General features: G+C 49.0%; 1 protein-coding gene across 4 annotated transcripts in view; it reads left to right on the top strand.

Annotated features, from left to right (window-relative positions):
• LOC146206079 (dual specificity calcium/calmodulin-dependent 3',5'-cyclic nucleotide phosphodiesterase 1A-like) overlaps nt 1-20,272 on the top strand; it is a 563,618-nt gene that overhangs the window by 446,258 nt on the left and 97,088 nt on the right. For all 4 annotated transcript variants that reach the window (XM_084590730.1, XM_084590731.1, XM_084590729.1 and 1 more), the window contains one exon: nt 15,115-15,195. In XM_084590730.1, coding sequence (XP_084446856.1) covers nt 15,115-15,195 — 81 coding nt within the window. The remainder of the gene's footprint in view (nt 1-15,114; nt 15,196-20,272) is intronic.

Genomic DNA, 20,272 nt, shown 5'->3' with positions numbered 1-20,272 from the left:
CCTAAAAGCGGCCTTTATGCTCTGTGTGAGAGGCTCTCAAAAGCGTGCGTACTGACGCCACTGAGGCAACGCAGTCAAGCGCCGGAAGCGACGCATGTTTAGCACGCTTTGCACTGTGCGCATGGGATACTCTGTCGTCTGAGGTAGCGTGCCAACCGTAATGCGTAGCTCTGGTGTGTAAGTACGGGTTACAGAACGCGGGAGAAACCAGACACCAGCGCGCCACTTCCTACGCTGCGTAACCCTCGCTATGCTTCGCCACCAAACGAGAATCGTAGCTCGTTTATTGATCTTGCGTATACGTAATACACTTATCTGACCGCATGAATTCCATGTTAATTCTTCGGTAAAGCAGAGGTGTTTTGATACAAGCTTTTTTTTTTTTTTTGCTTTTTATGGATTATCTCTTTATACGATTCACCTATAATCTTCATATACTCGATGTTCGCCGCACATTTGTTAGGCTGCCATTTTCATAGGCTTAAGTTTTCTATATCTTTGCTATAGTTTGGCACGTCGTCATGTTGCGTGCGCACTGCGGTGCGGTGGGGCTTGCCGCCTTCAATTCTGCAAATAGAGGAATTCTTCCTCGCATTTTGAAACTTGCAGTTCAGATATTTTCGCGCTGGCATGCTGTCGCTGTAATATCTCAAATATGCGTCATTTCTGAATACCAATCAATGCACTTTCTAGAGACAAAGGAAAGGCAAAAGTATCGCCAAACCCGAAAACTCGTGAAACGTATACGGCGAGAGCTCCGGGCGGTATCTTTCCGGCGGCACCGGACAGATCGCCATAATTAAACGTGTAGAATGCGACTATTTTGTTCGTAAGCTTCCCTTTTAACCACCCACCACTCGAGAAAATAGACCGTTCCTCTTCAGGCATGGTATAATCCCAATTTGTGAGCTTTCATATTTCCTTTGCCATGATGACTGTCATTTAGAATTAACTTCTGCCCTCACCCCTACATCTCCTACTTTGTTTTAACCAGATGTACAAATGCAACTTCCTTAAAACGATTATCGTAGTGCGAATCTTTATTCTTCTTTCTTTCTGTTATGAAGTAAATGGTTTTCTCTTTTCCATACCTGGAGCGTCTGCCCACCAAGTGCAAGGTCGACTTAATCGGCGGTCATTCGGCACTTTTTCGCCATCAAACTCAGCCGGAAGCGCGCGGCGGTGTGTGAAGGTGCTGTCCAGCTGTCGAGTTAGTTTCAAACGGCAACTGTATCGCGCTTCTTGACTCTTGCCTTCACTCACTCTACCAGGCCGGTATTTTTCTGCAACACCCAATACGCTTGCATCAATAATTATCAAAGTTTGGTTAGGTGCCGTCCAGATAAAGCTCTGAGTAAATCCTCTATTTTTCGCTAGTTCCTACACTCTCGGCAAAGGAAGCAATGCGGTTTATATAAGTATTCTGTTGCTCGGGTGCCGCTTACGTCGTACCTTTCTCAGAATTCCACATCTCAGCCTTGAGCGTTTGCAAGGATGGACGGTGATTTCTTTATCAGAATTGTGACGGAACGCTTCGGTCCGTCGTTGTCCTTGGTCTTATTGTTTTTCGTCCTGCCAACGACAGCAGCCGCGAAAATGTGTATATATGCAAATGACCGCGTGCGGGAACGTACTTTTCCTCCTTTTCTTCACCCTTTCTTTTTATCTTTTTCACCGTTCCACTGTTTTTGTTTCGCATCGCCCGCGCTGCTCGGGAGATGGAAATCACGGGAACTGATTGAAATGAAAGCAATTTCCTTGCAGAAGCATTCCTCTTCCTTGATTGATAATTTGCTTGCGTTTCAACAAGAGCTTCCCTGTTCGTCCTTTGTTCGGACTGCAGCTGAGCAGGCGTTGACTGATGCTCCTCCTCTTCATTCCATCCTCTTCTCTTTTCCCCCTCTCTCTTCCGACCATATTTGCATCACGCGCGCCGGGTTTCTTTCTTCCTTTGTCACAATTGGAGAAAGGAGCAGTAATGGCGCTCACTGCATGTTTGCTCCCCCGTCTCTCTCGAAGACGGCGCTTGCTTTACGTGCGCTGTGAAGCGCGCAATTTATTTGTCGCGCTATTTTCTCGTCCGGACTGCGCGACAGAACTTCGGGCGAGAGACTGGGGAAACGTGTCAAGCCTCCTTCCTCACCATTCCTGCAGTCGCCTCCTGCACAGACAGCCGACATGCGCCTTCTTCCCACCAATTATCGCTGTTCGCGACTCCTTCCGCCTGCGTGGGTGCAAGCGCTCGTAGCAAAACTTGCGCGCTGTCGTCCTCCGGAAGCAAGAAGATGACAGAGATCATAAACGCTGTCATTACCCCTTGTTAAATTCCCGCCCCTTGGGAACCTCACTTGGACTTGTTCTCGGTGGTGATCGACACGAGGATAACTTGTAACGATAAATATCCAGGCCACTACAGCTCTTTTCGCTGAGTAATGGCGTCTCTCTCTCTCTCTTAGCACACCTGTAAAATGTGGGGCGAATTTAGAACAAACACTGCGTTTGTCACTTTTCTGCAGGGCGGAATGACGAGCTAGCAAGGACGGAGTTTTAACACAAACCCGTATGCTCCTCCGCATGCTTGTCCCTATGGGAAGCGCGAACGCGACGACAGCGGTGAGCGTTGACGTCACATACGAGTGCTATACGGTTCATCTTTCGAAAAGCTTCACCGAGACGAAAAGGGTAGCGGGGGATGATATCATGAACTCCGGCCCCAGTGGGCTGCCTTTCAACGTGTGGAACACTGCAATCTCCGCCGTTAGCACGAGGGCTCTGGGCTTTTTCATTTTTAGTCTGAAAAAAAAAAAAAAAAAAAAAAAAAAAAGAAAGTGGGGACAGTTGGGTGGCTAAAAGGGAGCGGCCGCTGCTCTCTTTGCTGCTGGTGTACACCTGGCGGGAATCTCACGCGTACTCACGGCCTGCCACCACAACTGCGCGAGTGGCGCCAAAGGTGCTCGGTGCGAGAAGCTCCGCTGACCTTTGCAGAGCAGCGAATGGCTCCGCCGCGACAAGGCGAGAGGACGAGCCGAAAGGATTTCCCCGAAATGCTGACGGCGCGCTCTCGTGTTTGTCTTACTGCGCTTGCTAGGCTGGCCCCTCGAGTGTCTCTCTCGAGGGCGTGGCACCCTCGGTCGCCGCCGCCAAGATTCGCCGCGCGTCGGGCCCCTTTTTGCATGCAAAGCGAAGCCGGCCCTGCGGTCATTTGCGCTGTCGCCTATTTTGGGTCGCTGGCGCTTCTCTGGCGCAACCTGCTCGTTGACGCCGCCTCGCCATTCGAAAAGCGCCTCTCAAGCCTGGCTGCTCGGCGCACTGCCCTCATCGTCGTACCTAGGCGTCGAGTAAAAATGGGCTCGAACGAATCAGGGCGAAGATTCTCGAGGCTATCTTCATACGCGAGGACGTGTTTTGCGATTGGGTCGCGCTTTAGCAGTCTACCGGGACTGGTCAGCTCCTCTTGACACCGGCCAATCACGACAGCAGATGTCATGAACAGAACGCAGTAAGAGCCTAGCGAATATGGTCCCGAAGAAAAGAGGGTATCCTGAAATGTAGCTGAATATCCGACGCATTGGTCAGGCATTAGACAGTGGGCTGTGGCTGATCCGCATGTTCCGCAGGCCATCATCATCCGCGAGAAAAAAAAAAAAAATCCACAGCAAAGGTAACGGTGTGAGTAACAGCGTGTATCGGCCATAAATATCGGCTTCTTCAGAGCATATGTTAACTCATATCTAAATTGGCATTTCCTGGAGAATTGATTTTTTTTTTTTTTTTTTTTTTTTAGGGTTAGGGTCAGCGGTGGTGGAAGGAAAGGAGACGCGTTAATTCGTAAGCAAGTGAAATCTGGCAGCTGACGTTTAATTTTTATGCATAGGTTTCTCAATGTGATTAGATATCTGTAGTTAGCCATTGGTTATTTCCATATCCATTCCAAAGTTCTGAACATGATATTTTCATCACTGCTCGGGCGCACAGAATTCTGGCTCCCCAAATGCATAATGGGCGGCTTGACAAAGCACACAGCCACACCCTCGAGTAGACGTCGCTCGGAAGCGCCATAGTGTCTCGTGACATTTTATGCACCATCAGGGCTATCGCCTCACCATGGAACCTGGAAAGGCTTGCGGCAACCGGAATCATCTTTCATGTACACTAATATGCAGCCGAGAAAACCATTGTTGCTCGCACACGCACAAGCGTACGTACATGAAAATATGCAGGTTTGTGACGAGTTTTGGTGTCGCTTTGAGACAATGCAAAGAAAGTGGTTTAGCGTTGCTTAATGCATGCTATCATTACAGACTGCACGCGGCTCGTTCTATCTCTCTTTATGTGGGGTTAATGCACTAATTTCTCCCTCCACCACAAAAAGAAAAAAAAAACAAATACAGAGAGAACAAAACTGCGTCCTGGAAGAGGTGACTTGGTCGGGCATTTTTAGTGTTCCTCAATGCAGACTGAATGCATCACGTTACTTATACACGGTTTATAGCAGGGCTTGCTATGAATGCTGCATGGAGCGGAAATAGGCCCAGCCGCTTCCGCGACTATGTTTCTGAAGCAGACGACCGGAAAAAAACTGCGTGCAGCCTAAGCGCATATTGAACGAACGCTGGCATTTTTTTTTAATTTTTTTTTTGTACATGCTTGTCTGTGTTCGTGTGTTAGTTGGGGTAGGTCACCGGAAGCACTTCCCGTTTGTTGCGCTCCAGTTCCGCGGGTCAGCGTGCGGGACGTCGTTGCCGGCGCTCTTCATGCGCCCGGCCGGTTGATGAGTGGTTCCGCGTAACAGAGGTTTCTACCACGGCATTAAGCCTTTATAACGGTCGAAGACAGGTGCTCAGTCACACCAGCGGCTTATTGCTATGCCGAGCGAGTGTCGCCCCTCGCGCACGTGACACTTCGCGCTCCGGCGGCCCGCCATCGATGGTTTAGCGTCACTAGGTTACACGCATCTTTGTGTGCGTGCATGTGCGTGCGTGCGTATGTGTGTGTGTGTGTGTGTGTGTGTGTGTGTGTGTGTGTGTGTGTGTGTGTGTGTGTGTGTGTGTGTGTGTGTGTGTGTGTGTGTGTGTGTGTGTGTGTGTGTGTGTGTGTGTGTGTGTGTGTGTGTGTGTGTGTGTGTGTGTGTGTGTGTGTGTGTGTGTGTGTGTGTGTGTGTGTGTGTGTGTGTGTGTGTGTAATATATATATATATATATATATATAAAGGAAAGAAGCCAACAGTCGGCGAGGCCAAGGAAAGCGTTGGGGATGGTACTTTATGTCGTTTTTTTTTTGTTTTTTTTTTAATGTTTACTTGGATAATCACAGAAATTAGTAATGTAATCTGTTTAGAGGAAAGATAATTAGACACAAAGTAGAAGAAAAAACAACGTGCCGATGATGGGATCCGAACCCACGACCTCCGAATAACGCGTCCGGTGCTCTTCCAACTGAGCTACATCGGCCGCTGTCCCCCCTGCACACTCTCAAGGTTCGTATACAGACAACATAAATACCCAAGAAAGTAGCAGGGGGGACAGCGGCCGATGTAGCTCAGTTGGAAGAGCACCGGACGCGTTATTCGGAGGTCGTGGGTTCGGATCCCATCATCGACACGTTGTTTTTTCTTCTACTTTGTGTCTAATTATCTTTCCTCTAAACAGATTACATTACTAATTTCTGTGATTATCCAAGTAAACATTAAAAAAAAAAAAACAAAAAAAAAACGACATAAAGTACCATCCCCAACGCTTTCCTTGGCCTCGCCGACTGTCGGCTTCTTTCCTTCATGTATTATAACGAGCACTCTCTTTTCCCCTTGATATATATATATATATATATATATATATATATATATATATATTATACGGCGAGTGCACATGGACGAAGCCACGACCTCGCCGCGGTTTTTCGATCAATAAGGTGCGGCGGCAAGCGTCACGCCGATTCTCGGCCGGCTCCTAAAATATTTCAAACAGCTTTGGGAGCGTGATTCGCAAACTAAGTGCCCTCTTAGCCCACGAACAGGAGCGAAGCTGGCGGTGGACCGCTGCGCGGGGAGACTTATTTTGTTTTTTGTTTTTCGTTCCGTTCTTTCTTCTTATTTCCTTCGCGTTTACTGTTTTCACGGTTTTTGCTTGTTTACTCTTGCGTATAACGTTCACCTTTAGTAAAAAAGGAAGATTTAAAGCTTAGAAATGCCGGAACTTCGAAAGGTTAGTGCTGCGATATCACCACTTGCCTTTTCCAATAAGAAGCGGACTGTGTATACCATATCGTCAGCCTGGCGAGCTCCTGCGCGTCCCTAAACGCGGCAGATCTCGAGTTCTCGCAGGTTGCTATCGACATAAACTTGCTACCACCCATAACGATATTAACTAATGCACAAAACTCGCTTCACGTAAAGATATTCAATAGTGGCAGCTGCAGCACTGAATACAGGGGAATGAGGCATTTGGCCAAGGTATGGAGTGTTATAGCTACGTAAAATGTAGGCACGTTCGTTCAGGTATTTTAGCTGTGACAATGGGAGCTGTAGTGTCTTAAAATAATTGTTCTGGCTCTTTCTGTACATTGTTTTAGCCGCCTTTGTGCACAGTACTTTATTAAATCCTTTTTTATTTTTCATATGCTCTTTCTTTTGCATTTTATTTGCAGCGTATATGTAAATTTTGTCTGATAGATTGTGTTTCTTTTTGTTCATTTACTTGCTAATTTCTTTGTTTTAGCCCACTCCCTTAGCTCTGTAAAACCATAGAGCTTAAGGGCACAATGAATAAACATTGTGAGGCAGCTTCCTGCTTATCATCATCATCATCATCATCAGCCTGACTATACCCACTGCAGGGCGAAGGCCTCTCCCATATTTCTCCACTTAACCCGGTTCTGTGCAAGCTGCATCCACTTGACCCCTGCGAACTTCTTAACCTCATCCGCCCACCTAACTTTCTGCCATCCCCTGCTACGCTTTCCTTCCCTTGGAATCCAGTTTGTTACCCTAACCGCCTGTTATTTCTGTAGTATAAGTTATTACTCACTGCGCCATTCTTTGGTGTATCTTTTGTGTTACACGAACGGGAATAATGTGCACGGAAACCAGAAACAGACCCAATGATTGAATGGGAAATAATACAAGCGGAAATCTTTTTTTTTTTTTTCCCGGTCACTGGAAATGGGTTTAAGGAAAAAGGAGACAGCGGCGGCAGGCCCGATACATTGATATAAGCGTGCACTATGTGCTACCACACAGCGGTATTGTAGCGCTTGCAAAGTGGGCTGCCCGGCCATAATTACACGGAACACGCTTCGGTGGTCGAACTATTGTCGCGTCTTACCTAATGAAATTACCTAGTTTATACATATGTTAGCACATGCCTCTGCTGCCTTCGCGTATACAAGTCGAAGAAACCTCCGTATTTTTTCGGCCGACGCTTCAGAATATTTCGAGCGCCGGGCTTCGTAATATTCTGGCCACACGTTACATGTGTTGAGCGCTGCACTGGAGACTGGTTAGACACTGTTTTCGAAGAGTACTCATTTAGAGCGTTGTGATAGTTTGCTATGCATGCGTACAATTCAAATATATATGTCTGCCGCAAATTTCACTTCCTCCCTCGACAGCGCTGCGAGGCTTTCATTTCCATCGAAGACTGTCAAGACCCGGGATTGGGGGCTGATCATTCCTCGCTAGGTGTGGAATTTCCCCAGAGCACATCCACCACGTCATTTTCCAACTCTTTTTCAGCTTTGCTTCAAAGCATTATCAGCGTCCTGTCGCCACTTTGGCATAGCGCGTGACATGCGACCTGTTATATTACCTGTTCAGGCGTTTCTGGCCTGTAGATACGGGAAGGAAGTGTGCCGACGCTGGAAGAGAAATGGCAGACAGTGGCATACAGATGCAGCCCGTTAAGAAGAGCCTTTGTGGCGAGTGAGAAACGGCGGCCCCGGTGCACCCAGCCACCCATACTGCATGTGGCGCTCTTGGGTGTCCGGAGCCACCCGAGCAAGATGGACTGGCAAGAGCTGTAGTCAAGCGGTGTTTGATCGCGGGTGTCTTTGTTTACAAAGCTCTCCATTCTTGTCTCCAAGCCACTGTCCTTTTCTCTCTTCTTCCGTTGCAGTTGGCATCCCTATAAATACTGCACCCGCGCTGTGCAGCGCACTCAAACTGCACCGGAGTGTTCGCACGGAGAGCTAAAGGGCACAGAGCGCATTTTCATGTGGTCTTCTTTTCTCACTGTGTCGGCAATCATTCGCAGATGACGTCAGCATTTGTTTCGTGGTGCCTCTTTTTTCTGCAGTCTCATTCTTGATTTGGAGAAACAGTCTGCTCATGTGCCGTTTCCTGTTGAAAAGTTGTTGCCAGCCCTGCAGTCATTTTTTTGCCACCCACGTATACCCTGCTGCGTGGGTGTTCCTGTTTCGCCTTGTCTGAGTGGTCTTGAGGTTGTAATGAGCGGTTATGTCGGCCGGGATCGTGTGCTGACGGCAGCAATTACACGGCGAAAGGCGACACCGGAAAGAGAACGTTCGCCGCTTCTTTCTGCCCACATCTTGATGCGAACGTCGCGCAGATTCTCCTCCTCTTGCTTCGGAAGGAACATGCGTACTTGCGTCGCCCGCTGTCTTCTCTCGCCGCATGTACTTTGAATGCAAATATGCGTGCGCCTTTATACGGGGTGTGCCCGGAACACCGAAAGTCAGAAACGTGTCTTCTGTAGTATAAGGCCCAAGGTTACAGGATGGCTTTCACTACTTCCGATAAAACGCGCAGTGCGGCAGTGTGAATGTAATCTTCGACTGACTCATTTTTCCTCTCCTCTGAGTATTTGCGTCCGTTTACGCCTACGGTGCGCGAAACGTCGAGGCAGAAGTTATTCTTATTATCTTTTTGGTAAATTTCACTTTTCTTGTCAGCTGATGTCAGCGCTGCCGTCACAAGTCGCCAGGGACAGCAACGCTTGTCCCTACACTTCTATCCGAAACGCACCAGCACAACTCTTATGTGCTCATTACATCGTGAGCGAGAACTAAAGAGAAGTGAAATAATTTACCCGCTGCGTTGATGCGCTTTGGAGAGTATGATGACAGTTGTGGCGAGCGCGTGCAAGAGCCTAAATTTACCGCGAAAAGAAACGGGAGAAAATTCTTACTTCTTTTTTTCATCTGGCAGCCCAAAGCACTGAAGGGACGAGATGAAGGCAGAGTTCGGTTCCTGTCGCATAAAGTCTGGCCGCCTTAATACGCGCGTCGTGCGTGCGTGCGTGCGTGCGTGAGAGTGTGCGTGCGAGTGTGCGTGCGTGTGTGCGCTTGTGCACAAGTCTGCTCTTAAGAAACTCATCAATTAGGGGAACGGGGCCGACCTCATATCCCTACAGCGATGGCTCTTGCCGCCGTCCTCTCCAGTAGTTGGGCTTCTTTCTTTTCCTGATCACGGGGCTCAATTACTTCGCAGGGCGCTTCACACTAATTGGGGCGGCAGCCTAACCCGAAATCAGCGCAAGCGACTCCGGAGCCTACGTTGCGAGGTCACTCGCATCCGGAGCGCCTGGTCTCTGCTGGTGCTTTTGACGTATGCGAGTGTCAGAGGGAAATAGAGGGAGCTCCGTTCACGCCCTGTACTATCCCTTCCTATACTAGCCCCTTGCGCAGTGAGTGCGCACACGGTGTGGGCCTATATATTACGCGCGTGCGCATTTGCAACCGCACACGCTTCTTTGCGCAAACTTTTTGTAGGTTCTTCTGTAAGGGTGTACATATCTCGCTGGGCTCAGTGCAGAAAATAACGTAAAGAGGCGATACGTCTACCTTGTTATTGTCCCGCAGTGGTCGGCGGCAGTGTGCCGGCCACGGTGGTGCCGGCTAAGTTGGTCGCATCACACTAATTTCACTCGGAGATGCCCGCTCTCACTCTCTCGAGACAGCCGCTGAATGAGGAAAAGCAAAAGAGGTGCGTCGTGGGAGCAGAAATCGAGAAACAGCCGAGCAACGAGACTGCTTGCGGCTCTCCTTTTTACCTCCATCGCGGGTCTCGGCTGGAAGCAAACAGCGCCAGGCGCCGCCGCACAGCACAAAAGCCGCGGAGAGTCTGGCTCCGCTCTTGCTGCTGCCGTGCCGAGCTCTTTTTCGCGTCCTTGATGCGCAAACAAACTGTTGTCGCGCGAGGCTGTGCCTCGCTAGGAAAAACACTTTGCTGAATGAAGTGCTGCTTGCGTAGACACTGCGCTCTTCGGCAAACATGGCGGGCGCCGTCCGCCGAGGCCGCACCTCTTTGGATGCAGTTTCCTCAAGGTAAATAGGAGCGTTGCTCGGTTTACGAACTCCGAGGAGGAGACGCGGCGGCGCCCTCGGGTCAAGACGCTGGCCGTGCGGCTGCAGCTTCACCGTGGCCAGGGCCTGGTCGCGCGGTTCAGTCCAGAAGCAGCTGTCGCCCTCCGTCTCGGCCCACTCACAAATCGTTTCCCACATGAGGAGTAGTGAGAAAAAAGAAGCCAGTTTAGTGGGCGTTAATCCGTTTCAGAACCAGTTTCCGGGGGATCCTCGTGAGCGCTCCCTTCCTCAGCAGCTAACGATATGCATGTTGCATGGTACTCAGCTGGCGCGCGCATGCTTTGTGCAACTAAAGAATTTAGAATCTACAGGTCTAGGGAACGTGATATCAGAGAGAAAAAAAAAAAAAAGAAGAACGTTCGTTTCATCGCTATTTTTGTATGCAGGCTGGAATAGATATATGCAGCCTCACTCGGAGTGTGCGAAATGCACTGTATGCTATTAAATGTCAAGTAATGAGAACTATATTTAAATATATACTAAATTTCTCCGACAACGCCTACTTCCAAGACTCCTAGTGGCGGTTGTACATATAAGGTGTTGTATACGCTTCTCCTTTGAATGGATAAGCGCCTTTTGCATCTATGGTAGGCAATGGTGCGCACCACAAGAATCAATCGATTTATCGAAGGGACGACTTAAGAAGAGGTGAAGGAAAGTATTCGTCGCTGGACGTGGCCTCGTCACAATACCAAATTAAACAGCATCATCTAGCTACCAAAGTTTCAAAACTGCAGTACTTTCATTTTCGACGCTTCTCAAAAACATGTTCGTTAAGTCAGTGATGACCACCTTTGCATCATACTTCTTTCGTAGTAATTTGAATAAAATCAAAGTTCTGTTGGTGCCATTTGTGGCAGGGCTGTGTCCTTCGTGGAGGTGTCCCATCTTGTAACTTATATCAAAACTTGAGCTCAATTCTTCCTTATCAGTCGTACGTAACAAATCTGTCGTTGCCGCCATGTCTGCCATTCTTCACCTTTTGAGAGCGTTTTGATAACAGAGGAAATAAGTTGAGCGTTTCAGAGCCATGTAAACACGCGAGGAGCTGTTCTTGTTCGATACTTTTCGCTTATTGTATTCCCCCATAGGGTGTTTCGTTGCGCTTAACCCCTACACGTAGCAGTAATTCATGTTTACGACAAAAATAACTGCAAACCTACAAACAGTCGAGCAGACATAGGACATGAACCAGTCGGGTCTCATGCTGCAGATTTTGATACTCCGCTACGCCCGCACGATGAAATTATATGCACAGGATTCCAACAGCGTCATTTAAATAGTAAATCGAGAGTGAAACGTCCCAAGTCATGCATGTTGCATGAAGCGGGATAGGTCGATACAGATAGCGTATTCGGGAGTGCTGATTCTTAGAAGGCAGTAATAGCTGCCACCGTGCATCTATGTGACCAAGAGCGCGTTTGCTGGAAAGGGCCAGTTCGACCTCAATTGCCTACTGCATGTGTAGCGCGTAATGCTAATTCGAATTTCAGATTTGTAGCGCGGGAAAAAAAAACGGAAACCGACGCCTCCTCTGTATATGATTCACCGAATGCTCTTAACTACGCTATCGCAGCAAGAAAAGTGGTGTAGCAGAGAAGAGAGAGAGATTTTGGTGAACGAAGTTTTTTTTTTTTTTTCTTGTAATAGCTTGAAAGATTCTTTCTGCTACTGTTGGCTTAGTTTGATGAATATTTTACGCTATTGAGTGCGATGACGTACGTTGCCTAATACTGCCGATTTATCCCCGCTTGTTTGAATAGGCAAACAGCATAGACCTGCTTGACTCGATGCTATGAAATGTGGGTACGAAAACGCCTGCTCCTGAGTTCCATTCTTACTGCTCGTCCAGTCTTTATTATACGTTCTGTCATCACCAACCGAGAGCAGCACTTATAGTTTCTACAGTGTTCACGGACCACCAACCGCCGCGGGGTTCTTTGAGTGTCCCAATCAAATGTCGCCCTCAGTGTGTGCACTGAACCTGCGCAGGGAAGAGAGAACGGCTGGGTGCAAAGAAATAAACCCACTAATCCACGAGCGTGACTTTTATTGACGTCACTCTCTATAGCATGCAGGACTTTTTGGCCCGGAGATTCGGGACTTCTTTGGTTTTGGGCTTCGCATGGTTTTTGCGGCGCTTCGCTAACGTCCCGGAGCTCTCGCGGTGGGTGTTTGCATTGGAGCGTCGTGCCAGGCCCCGTGTAGGCTCAGCAGTAACACGAACGGATCCCCGGGATACTGGCAGACAAGAATAGGATGCGTACGAGTCTTGCGCTTCTTGCAAGCAGTCTTTCCTTTCCCTGAGTCATGCGTCACTGAGGCCCCCTCATTGAGCGGTCGCGCAGGTTTTTGGGCAAGCTTTCATCTTTTCAAAAATGTCGACTCTGACAGGCGTTTATCCATCGGGCATGCAAGCTCTGTGCGTCAGGAGCAGCTAGTATTGGGAACGAAATATTAAATTCAGCCAGGCTGTCCTGTGGTACAGCATTTGAGGCATCTGTACAAGCCAGAGCAGACTGCTTTCTTCGATCAGTCTACAAAATACCAGGTCATGGAAGCAGTGACTCTTCTCAAACAGGCAGGGGGTCACTATGCACGAACCCGCACCGTTGTGCGCAGTAGATACTAGCTAAATTTGTGTTACGTGATAGCGATGGCGTCTCGTATACCGGATCGTTATCACGTGTCAGTTCGGAACCCGAATGTTGCATCGTGGTCGGTTGAGTAACAATTTTTGGTCTCGCGTAACGATCGCACCGTAAATGGCTTCCTCCCCGGCTCCGGGAAGCCCTCGCTCGAGGAAGACTGATGGAAGATGTTCACAAAACTGCGCCCTAATTTGTCCCAGCCTATTGAACGGCCGCAGGGAGCGCTCCAGCCGACGACAATAACCCCGTCCGTGGCTATACTCTGCTCTGCCTCGTCGCGGCTGCAAGACAGTCCTCTCGGGAAATTGCCTCGGATCAGGCCATGAGGAAGGCAGCATAGATCGTGTTCGGAGGTGGCCTCCGCAAGATGCCCATTCCTATTTTTATTGTTCTTTTCTTTCCTTCTACCAATGTGTGGCGCAGACATCTGGTGTTCTCCGATAACACTGTTAGCTTCCTTGAATAAGCTGCCCTCTCTCGCTCAGCTCCTGCTGTGCTTATTGGTGACGTGCGCGTGCGATTTGCCGTTTGTTTCGTTGAGTGCCGTGTTTGCCTCTTTACGTCCGGGACAGCCGTGGCGGAGTCGCAGTGTCTTCATTCTTTGTCTTCTCTCAGAATTTTTTATTTGTCCCCCAGCCAGGAAGGTTTTGCATCGAGGTGGCTCTTTCTGGAATTGATTATTTTCGTCCGGAAATGTGCCGCCGTTGCTACTGTATCTTGCGCGCTACAAGTTGAGCTAGTTCTCCCTAAGGAACTTGCGCCAGTCAGCCTCGGTTTCCTGATGCTCTGCTCATTTATTTATTTTATTTTTTATCTTCGACATTGATGTCGTTACAGGACGCCCTACCTTATTTTGCGTCTGTGTGTGAGAGTCAGTGTTTCTGTGAGCTTCGTCAGAAGCGTGTCTGATCTTTATGCTTGATAACTTCTGGTGAATATGGAATCGTTTCCTGTATGTGAGTTCGTTTCTTGTCCTCTACTTGGTTACGGTATTTTGTAGTTAAAATCAATTACAATCAACTCTCTTTCCCATCCCCATGTACCTCTTCAGGAACTATAGCTAGCTTGAGTTTCAATTGACTGTTTGGTGAATTCGATGAAGGCGGCAAATCACATGGATCAGAATAAAACTTCGGATGCCGTACTCTTTACAGCGCACTGGTATAAATATCTCATTACATCTAACTATATCACAATATAGAATATGCCACGCCAAGGCGGCCGCTCGTCTCTACGCCACCGCTCGCTTCATGCACTGTGTGCAAAAAGAGCACAAAAGCCGCCTTTATTATAGCCCTCGATAAAGAATAATGATGTGTTTGTTTTGCGTCTGTTTGGATAATTTCGCTTGAAGAGCGATTCATAGCGCTGCATTCGATTTTATGCAGATTCGTGCGGTGAGACGAAAGCTTCTTCAATGAATTGCACATTTCCGGCACGTGTCGGTCTAGTTTTTTGGAATGGAAAAACTACGAGCCAAACAGGCCGATATTGATCGACACTTCATCTCGTTAGAGCGCGAGAGCTGACGGTTAACGCCAAGAACATCGCCATAAAGTGTCGAGGGTGTTGGCGGCAGTGTGAAGACGCAGGCGGTATTCATGCTCGCTTGTCTATCTTCGATCGGGGTATGGAAGTTTGTTCCAAGGAAGCAGGGCGCAGCTTGTTAAGCAGGCGAGCTAAATCAGTTACTGTTGACGTGCAGAGCCTGCGAATGTCGCGATTAGAGCTGCAGAGAGTCGGGATCAAATGGATAAAGTATCGGAGCATCCGCGTGGTATGGGTAATCCTTCCGCTAATAGCCTGGGAAGTATGTGGGAAGGAATATCGGTAATCCCCGGCAATGCCAAGAGTCTTGTTTTGTTTTTTGTTTTTCTTCGACATCTGCTTAGCTTTTTGTTGACTCATAACAGAATGAGCCTGCGAAGCGTGCGGCTGGCGTATGTGTGTTTTTGGTCTCTTGGTAGCGGCACTCGAAGCCAGGAACGACTTATGAACGGGACCGAAGTAGCGGCGGACGAAGGCGCTCTCGTCGCTTCGTTTTTCGTTCCATTCCTGGCCTGCTTTCGAGGCTCAATTCCCGTTGCATAAATTGGCTTTGCTGCCCCCGACGCTGACCAGTTCTCCCTCTTTCTCTGTCTGCGCAGTGGCCAATCCGCCTCCAGAGGCTCCTGCCAAGGATGCGCCCGAAGGAGAGGCCGAAGAGGAGGATGCTGGGGACCCAACCAGTAAGTCGACGCTCGCTTCCCAGCCGCTGCTACCAGACCGTAAACAAGAGCAGTTCCCGCTGCCTTCTGCCGTGGCCCCCAAGGTCGCGCCCTTTGCCAAACGGCAGCCACACGCGCGAACCTCGGCGAGCGCGCTAATCAGGTCCTGGGCTTCGTCGTTAATCGTTCCCCGTGTCGACGCCGATCGTTGCTGCCGTCGCCGTCCCGTCGGATGGACAGAGGCTCCCCTTTATTCGCCGCCGGAGAGAAGAAGGCGGCAAACAGCTGCCACCGACTACACCGCAGTCGGAATGAAGCGCCCACGTCAGAGCTTCCAAATTGTACGACACGAGTAATCGTCGTTGTCGAAATGGTCAATGATAAATAGGGCTTTACGCGCCCAATGAACATTGTGGGCCACACGCACTACAGGAGGGCTGTGGATCACCTCCTGGAGTTGTTTGACGTGCCGCGAAATCTCCGCACATGGGCGTTTACCCATTTCGCTGCCGCTGAAATGCGGCCGCCCGGTTTCGATCGCGTGTTCTTGCGCTCGGCAGCCAGATGCCTTAGCCACTGATCAGTAGTGGTAGGTAAAGTTGCAAAACAGTGCTGTTTAAAGGAGAGGATAAAGAGAAGAAAAAAATCAGCGGTTTGAAATTTTTATACTCAAGTCTAGATTTCGCAACACGACAGTGAATCGTTTGCTGGTCTGTCACTGATGAATGTTTACGTATTCTTCATATTCTTCACTTGCTCTCGTAATATCATGATCGGCGCGTTGCTTTATTATTATTTTTTTAGTAGAAATAGCAGCGCACACTTGGCGGAATTCTAGCGCCAAACATGTCGAGTAGTTCGAAGAAAGCGTTTTTAAAACATTCCACTGTATTTATAGCAGGCTATCTAAATGAAGGAGCTTATAAGTTCCTGCGTGTGAAGCGTTTCAACGCAAAATGTAACTAATTTTCGTGTATTCCGAAAGAAAAGAAGTCCTCTTTTTTTTCATGCGCACTGGCTCTCAATATTTGCATATCTGCCAACGCATAATACTTAGGCGCATGTGCGAATCAGTCACTGTCTTTAGCGGAGAAAAAAAAAAGTCCGCCGAAGTTTCAGGGGTGGGCCGAAAAAGGAAAGGAACCGGCTGAAGTTTTCTGCTTCCACTGTGCGAAACAATGGAGCCAGCGTAGCGTCAGATCGGCCAGGCGAGGAGTCTGTCCGGCCAGCGATGGAAATAAATGATCGCATTTATCGACTCGTCGCCCGCTCGCTATTTCTCGATGTCGCGTAGAAACGAAGTAAAAGGCAAGAGACCCTAATTTTGCAGCCGGCCGTACTTCGGGCCCTAATCGACTGGGTTCGGTTGCATAGTCCTGTAACGCATGTGTGCTTCTCTTCCCCACACTTGTGCCGGCTTGTGCAAACTGGGTGGTTTTAGTAGCTTACGACACGGAGAGAGAGCTGGCTAGCCGACCGAAGCTGATAGCCCCTCTATCACGGCTCATACCGCCAGACTGAGCGAGATTACAGGGGCAAGCCCGCGTATACGACATGGTGGCGCATGTACTTCGGAGGCCGCTCAGCGTGGCGCCGGACTTATTTCGCTTGTACTCGCAAGTGCGACATAGAAGGCCCTGGCGAAACATCAGTGTGCGTGTGCGCGAACTCACTTTCTTTTTCTTCGGTATTTGCCTCCTCTGTGCCCCCGCCTTTCGAGAAGCGAACAATCCGAAACTGTCACTCTGCGCCCCCCCCTCCCCCCCCCCCCCTTCGCCAAGAATTGAGGCAGAAAACGACCCAAGCGACTCGTTCTCCCCTCTCCATACTCCCGCCGCATGAACGGTGTCCTCAGCATGTGCACAGGAGGTCAGGTATAAGCGTAATTCAGGATAAGTCAGAAGGGCACCGAACAAAAACAGAAAATAAAAGATGGGAGCAAGCGGTAATAATTATGTCAGTATGAGGGTGCTGTGGCACGCTCTCGACAGCGCACGGAAAGACCTCATGGCGCATCCGCGCGTGCGGGTGGGCTTGCGCGTTAATTATGCGCGTGTTGGGTCGATACCTTATGCAAATGAGCGGACATAGGCCCATTTAGTAGGATGTAGATGCATCGTGCACGCATTCATTGGCCACTGTGCGAGGCACACCGGCGCACTGACAGTGGGGATCCTATTCCGTAAACGTTTTACGAAGGCTGTGTCAGCCGAGAGCTCGGATCAGCTGCGCCTCTGTAAACATGTGGTGCCACGAATAGTAATCGGGGACAGTTTTTCTCACAACCCATTTTCTTTTTTTTTTTTTTTTTACTTTTTATCCTCTGCGAGCAGCATTGGAACAGACGGTGGCCTCGAGGAAGCCATTGACGTGTTCTGGCGTCCTAATGTCTGTCGTTGCCAACTGTCACAACAAGCTACGCCGCTTATTGTTCTGAACTTCTTTTGAATGGTTGCCCATGCTTTAATATTACTCGTTCTGACTTCATCTCATTCTAACTTCCTTCTCATCCGTGGGTACAGTCAAGCAACCTAATTCCTCATTAATCATGCTACATGTCCCTTTCTCTTTATCCATTTATCGCTTATTCTAAATTATATATAACAATCATCCACTTGGCGGCATATTTATTACTGTAGAACATCGAGCCATGCAGCGTAAAATTCAAGCAGATACAAATAGAACTTCGTACAATTAGAAGGAATGCCGTTAGGCCACAATAGCATTTTGAAGCACAAACTTCCTTAACCTATGGGCTGCTTCAATTTTATTTCGTTAATGTATGTGTAATTATGATATTGTGTGACTTGGTTTGTGAGGTTTAACGTCCGAAAGCGACTGAAGCTATGAGTTACGCCGTAGTGGAGGGCTCCGGACGTTTCCGCCACCTGGGGTTATTTAACGTGCACTGACATCGCACAGCACACGGTCGCCTAGTTGTTCGCCTCCATCGAAAAGTGATCGCAGTGGCCGGGATTCACCCCGCGCTCTTGGGTTGAGCAGTCAAGCGTCCTAAGCACTGAACTACCGCGGCAAAGCCTGTGTAGAGATGGGTTCTCGCTTTGGATGCGCGTGTGTTCTCGTGTATGTATGTCTGCGTATGCACAGATGGCTCTCGAAGGTCGTTCAGCCTTTACATGCAAACGCGTAAAAGCTTTTATGTTGTTAAAACTGCGCAATGGCTTCAATGAGCTAATGTTTCAAAAGTTTAGGCACAGCTATTTTTCTACTATTCGGACTCAGTGGCAATTTCCTTGTGATCACGAGACGCATACTTGTTCCATCTTCTGGGCAGAAGTTCCAAAACAACAGGTTAATCAGATTTTCCATCGTGTTCACTTTTCGCTTGGTGTTATTATGTAGGTAGGAATTCGTACTCACTCACTCACTCACTCACTCACTCACTCACTCACTCACTCACTCACTCACTCACTCACTCACTCACTCACTCACTCACTCAGTTTAGTTAGTTAGTTAACATTAATACATAAAACTCCGTACGCTGTCACAACTGCGAAGTGCTCTTCGGAAACCTACTTTGAGGTAATGTGAGGGTTTGCGGGTCGTTTAGTTACTGGCGCTCCTTATTCCTGTAAGAGGAGGAGGAGGAGTTATGTTCTTGTTATTGGAGGGGATGGGTAAAGAGGGGGATACGTGGTGCGTTCAACTGTCTCCTCGAGTGAGGGAATCACCGCCGTTTGTACCACGCATGGGGAATGGGAATAAAAGAAAGGAGTTGGTGGTGGGAAGGGAGAATATTCAAGACATGAGAAATTCTGGAAAGGTCCATTCAATGTAATATATAATAAGTACACTATACACATTAGTGCAGCCATCCACCCTGTCAGTTAAAATGAAACAGAAATAGGAAGGGGGGGGGGGGGGGAGGTATTCCTGCATGAAAGGCAATTTTGACGCCTGGTGGAAGACTGTGGAGGTTGCCTTCACTCCTCTTCCCTGTAGTCTTATTTACGCGTAACTTGTGGTGCGTATGCCAAATGCTCGTTTCGCGAACTGCCGCTTCTTCCGCGCTAGGGACTCCGTGATTCAAACGTGCACAGTTCTGCGGTCATTCTCTGCGTAATTACATACTGGCACAGCGACAGGGCGAAAAGCGCTGTATCAATGTCGTTCCTACGAACTCAACGCGCTCGGGGCAACGGGCCCGGGCGAAGCGCGCGAAAAATCGAGGCGACACCCCAGGTTTCCGGTAGGGATATCTCTCTTAGCGGCTGCATCCACGCCTGGGAGTCCTAAGCGTATAACTCGAGTAAGCACTTCACGGCGTCGTTACGGGCCCGAGAAGGCGGCGTCGGGCGTTTCGCTTCGTCTTGAAGTGGACTCTGTATACGGCGGCACGGTTTGGGTGGCTATACGAATGTCGAAGCAGTGAAAGCAAAGAGAGCCGGGAAGCAGTAAAAACTACGCAGACGGCCGCCGGCGTCTCCGAGCATTACGAGCACCTCGGGTTTTCTGTTTTCTCTCCCGAGCTGGCTGCAAACGCCTTGTGCGCAGTAGCTCTTATCACTCCGCGCCTATTATAGTACGTGCCGTATTGCCACACGGCGCCTTTCCAAACGCTTTCTTCTATATGGCTCCCTCGCGCATTGTCGCTCAGAATTGAAAGCCACTGCTATCGTCACCAAACTTCTCGGTCGGTCGGCCAGCAAACCTTCTTCTGCCCTCTCTCTTTTGCCTCCCCCCTCACTCTCTCGTTCTCGTCTCTGGCGTTTTCATTTTACCTTTTTGGTATACGATTTTCGCTCCCGGACTGCGCAAACGTGCAATGGATCGACCTGAACCATCTTATTCAGCTTCACCCGAATGCGCGAATAAACAGCGGCCGAGCGCCTTGTGTACACAGCGGCGGACAAAGGCAGAACGCATTCCCGGCCAAGGGATATTGAGAAGCCGCTGCACCATTTACGCGCAGCGTCTGAAAATATAGAGTATACGAATGTGAAAGCTTCCTGCTGCCAACAGACTGCTCGTCGGAGCTATATTTTGAGGAAGGGGAAAGAGGTTTGGCGACAATATAACCTTTCGGTTCCTGGAAATAACACGCCGGTGTCAGCGCACGGTTTTGTGAACATAGGTT

This window comes from Amblyomma maculatum, chromosome 1 (assembly GCF_055883805.1).
Source record: "Amblyomma maculatum isolate TAMU_Amacu chromosome 1, ASM5588380v1, whole genome shotgun sequence".
Taxonomy (NCBI): domain Eukaryota; kingdom Metazoa; phylum Arthropoda; class Arachnida; order Ixodida; family Ixodidae; genus Amblyomma; species Amblyomma maculatum.
The sequence above is the reverse complement of the archived record's forward strand: the minus strand, read 5'-3'. Positions and strand labels throughout refer to the sequence as shown.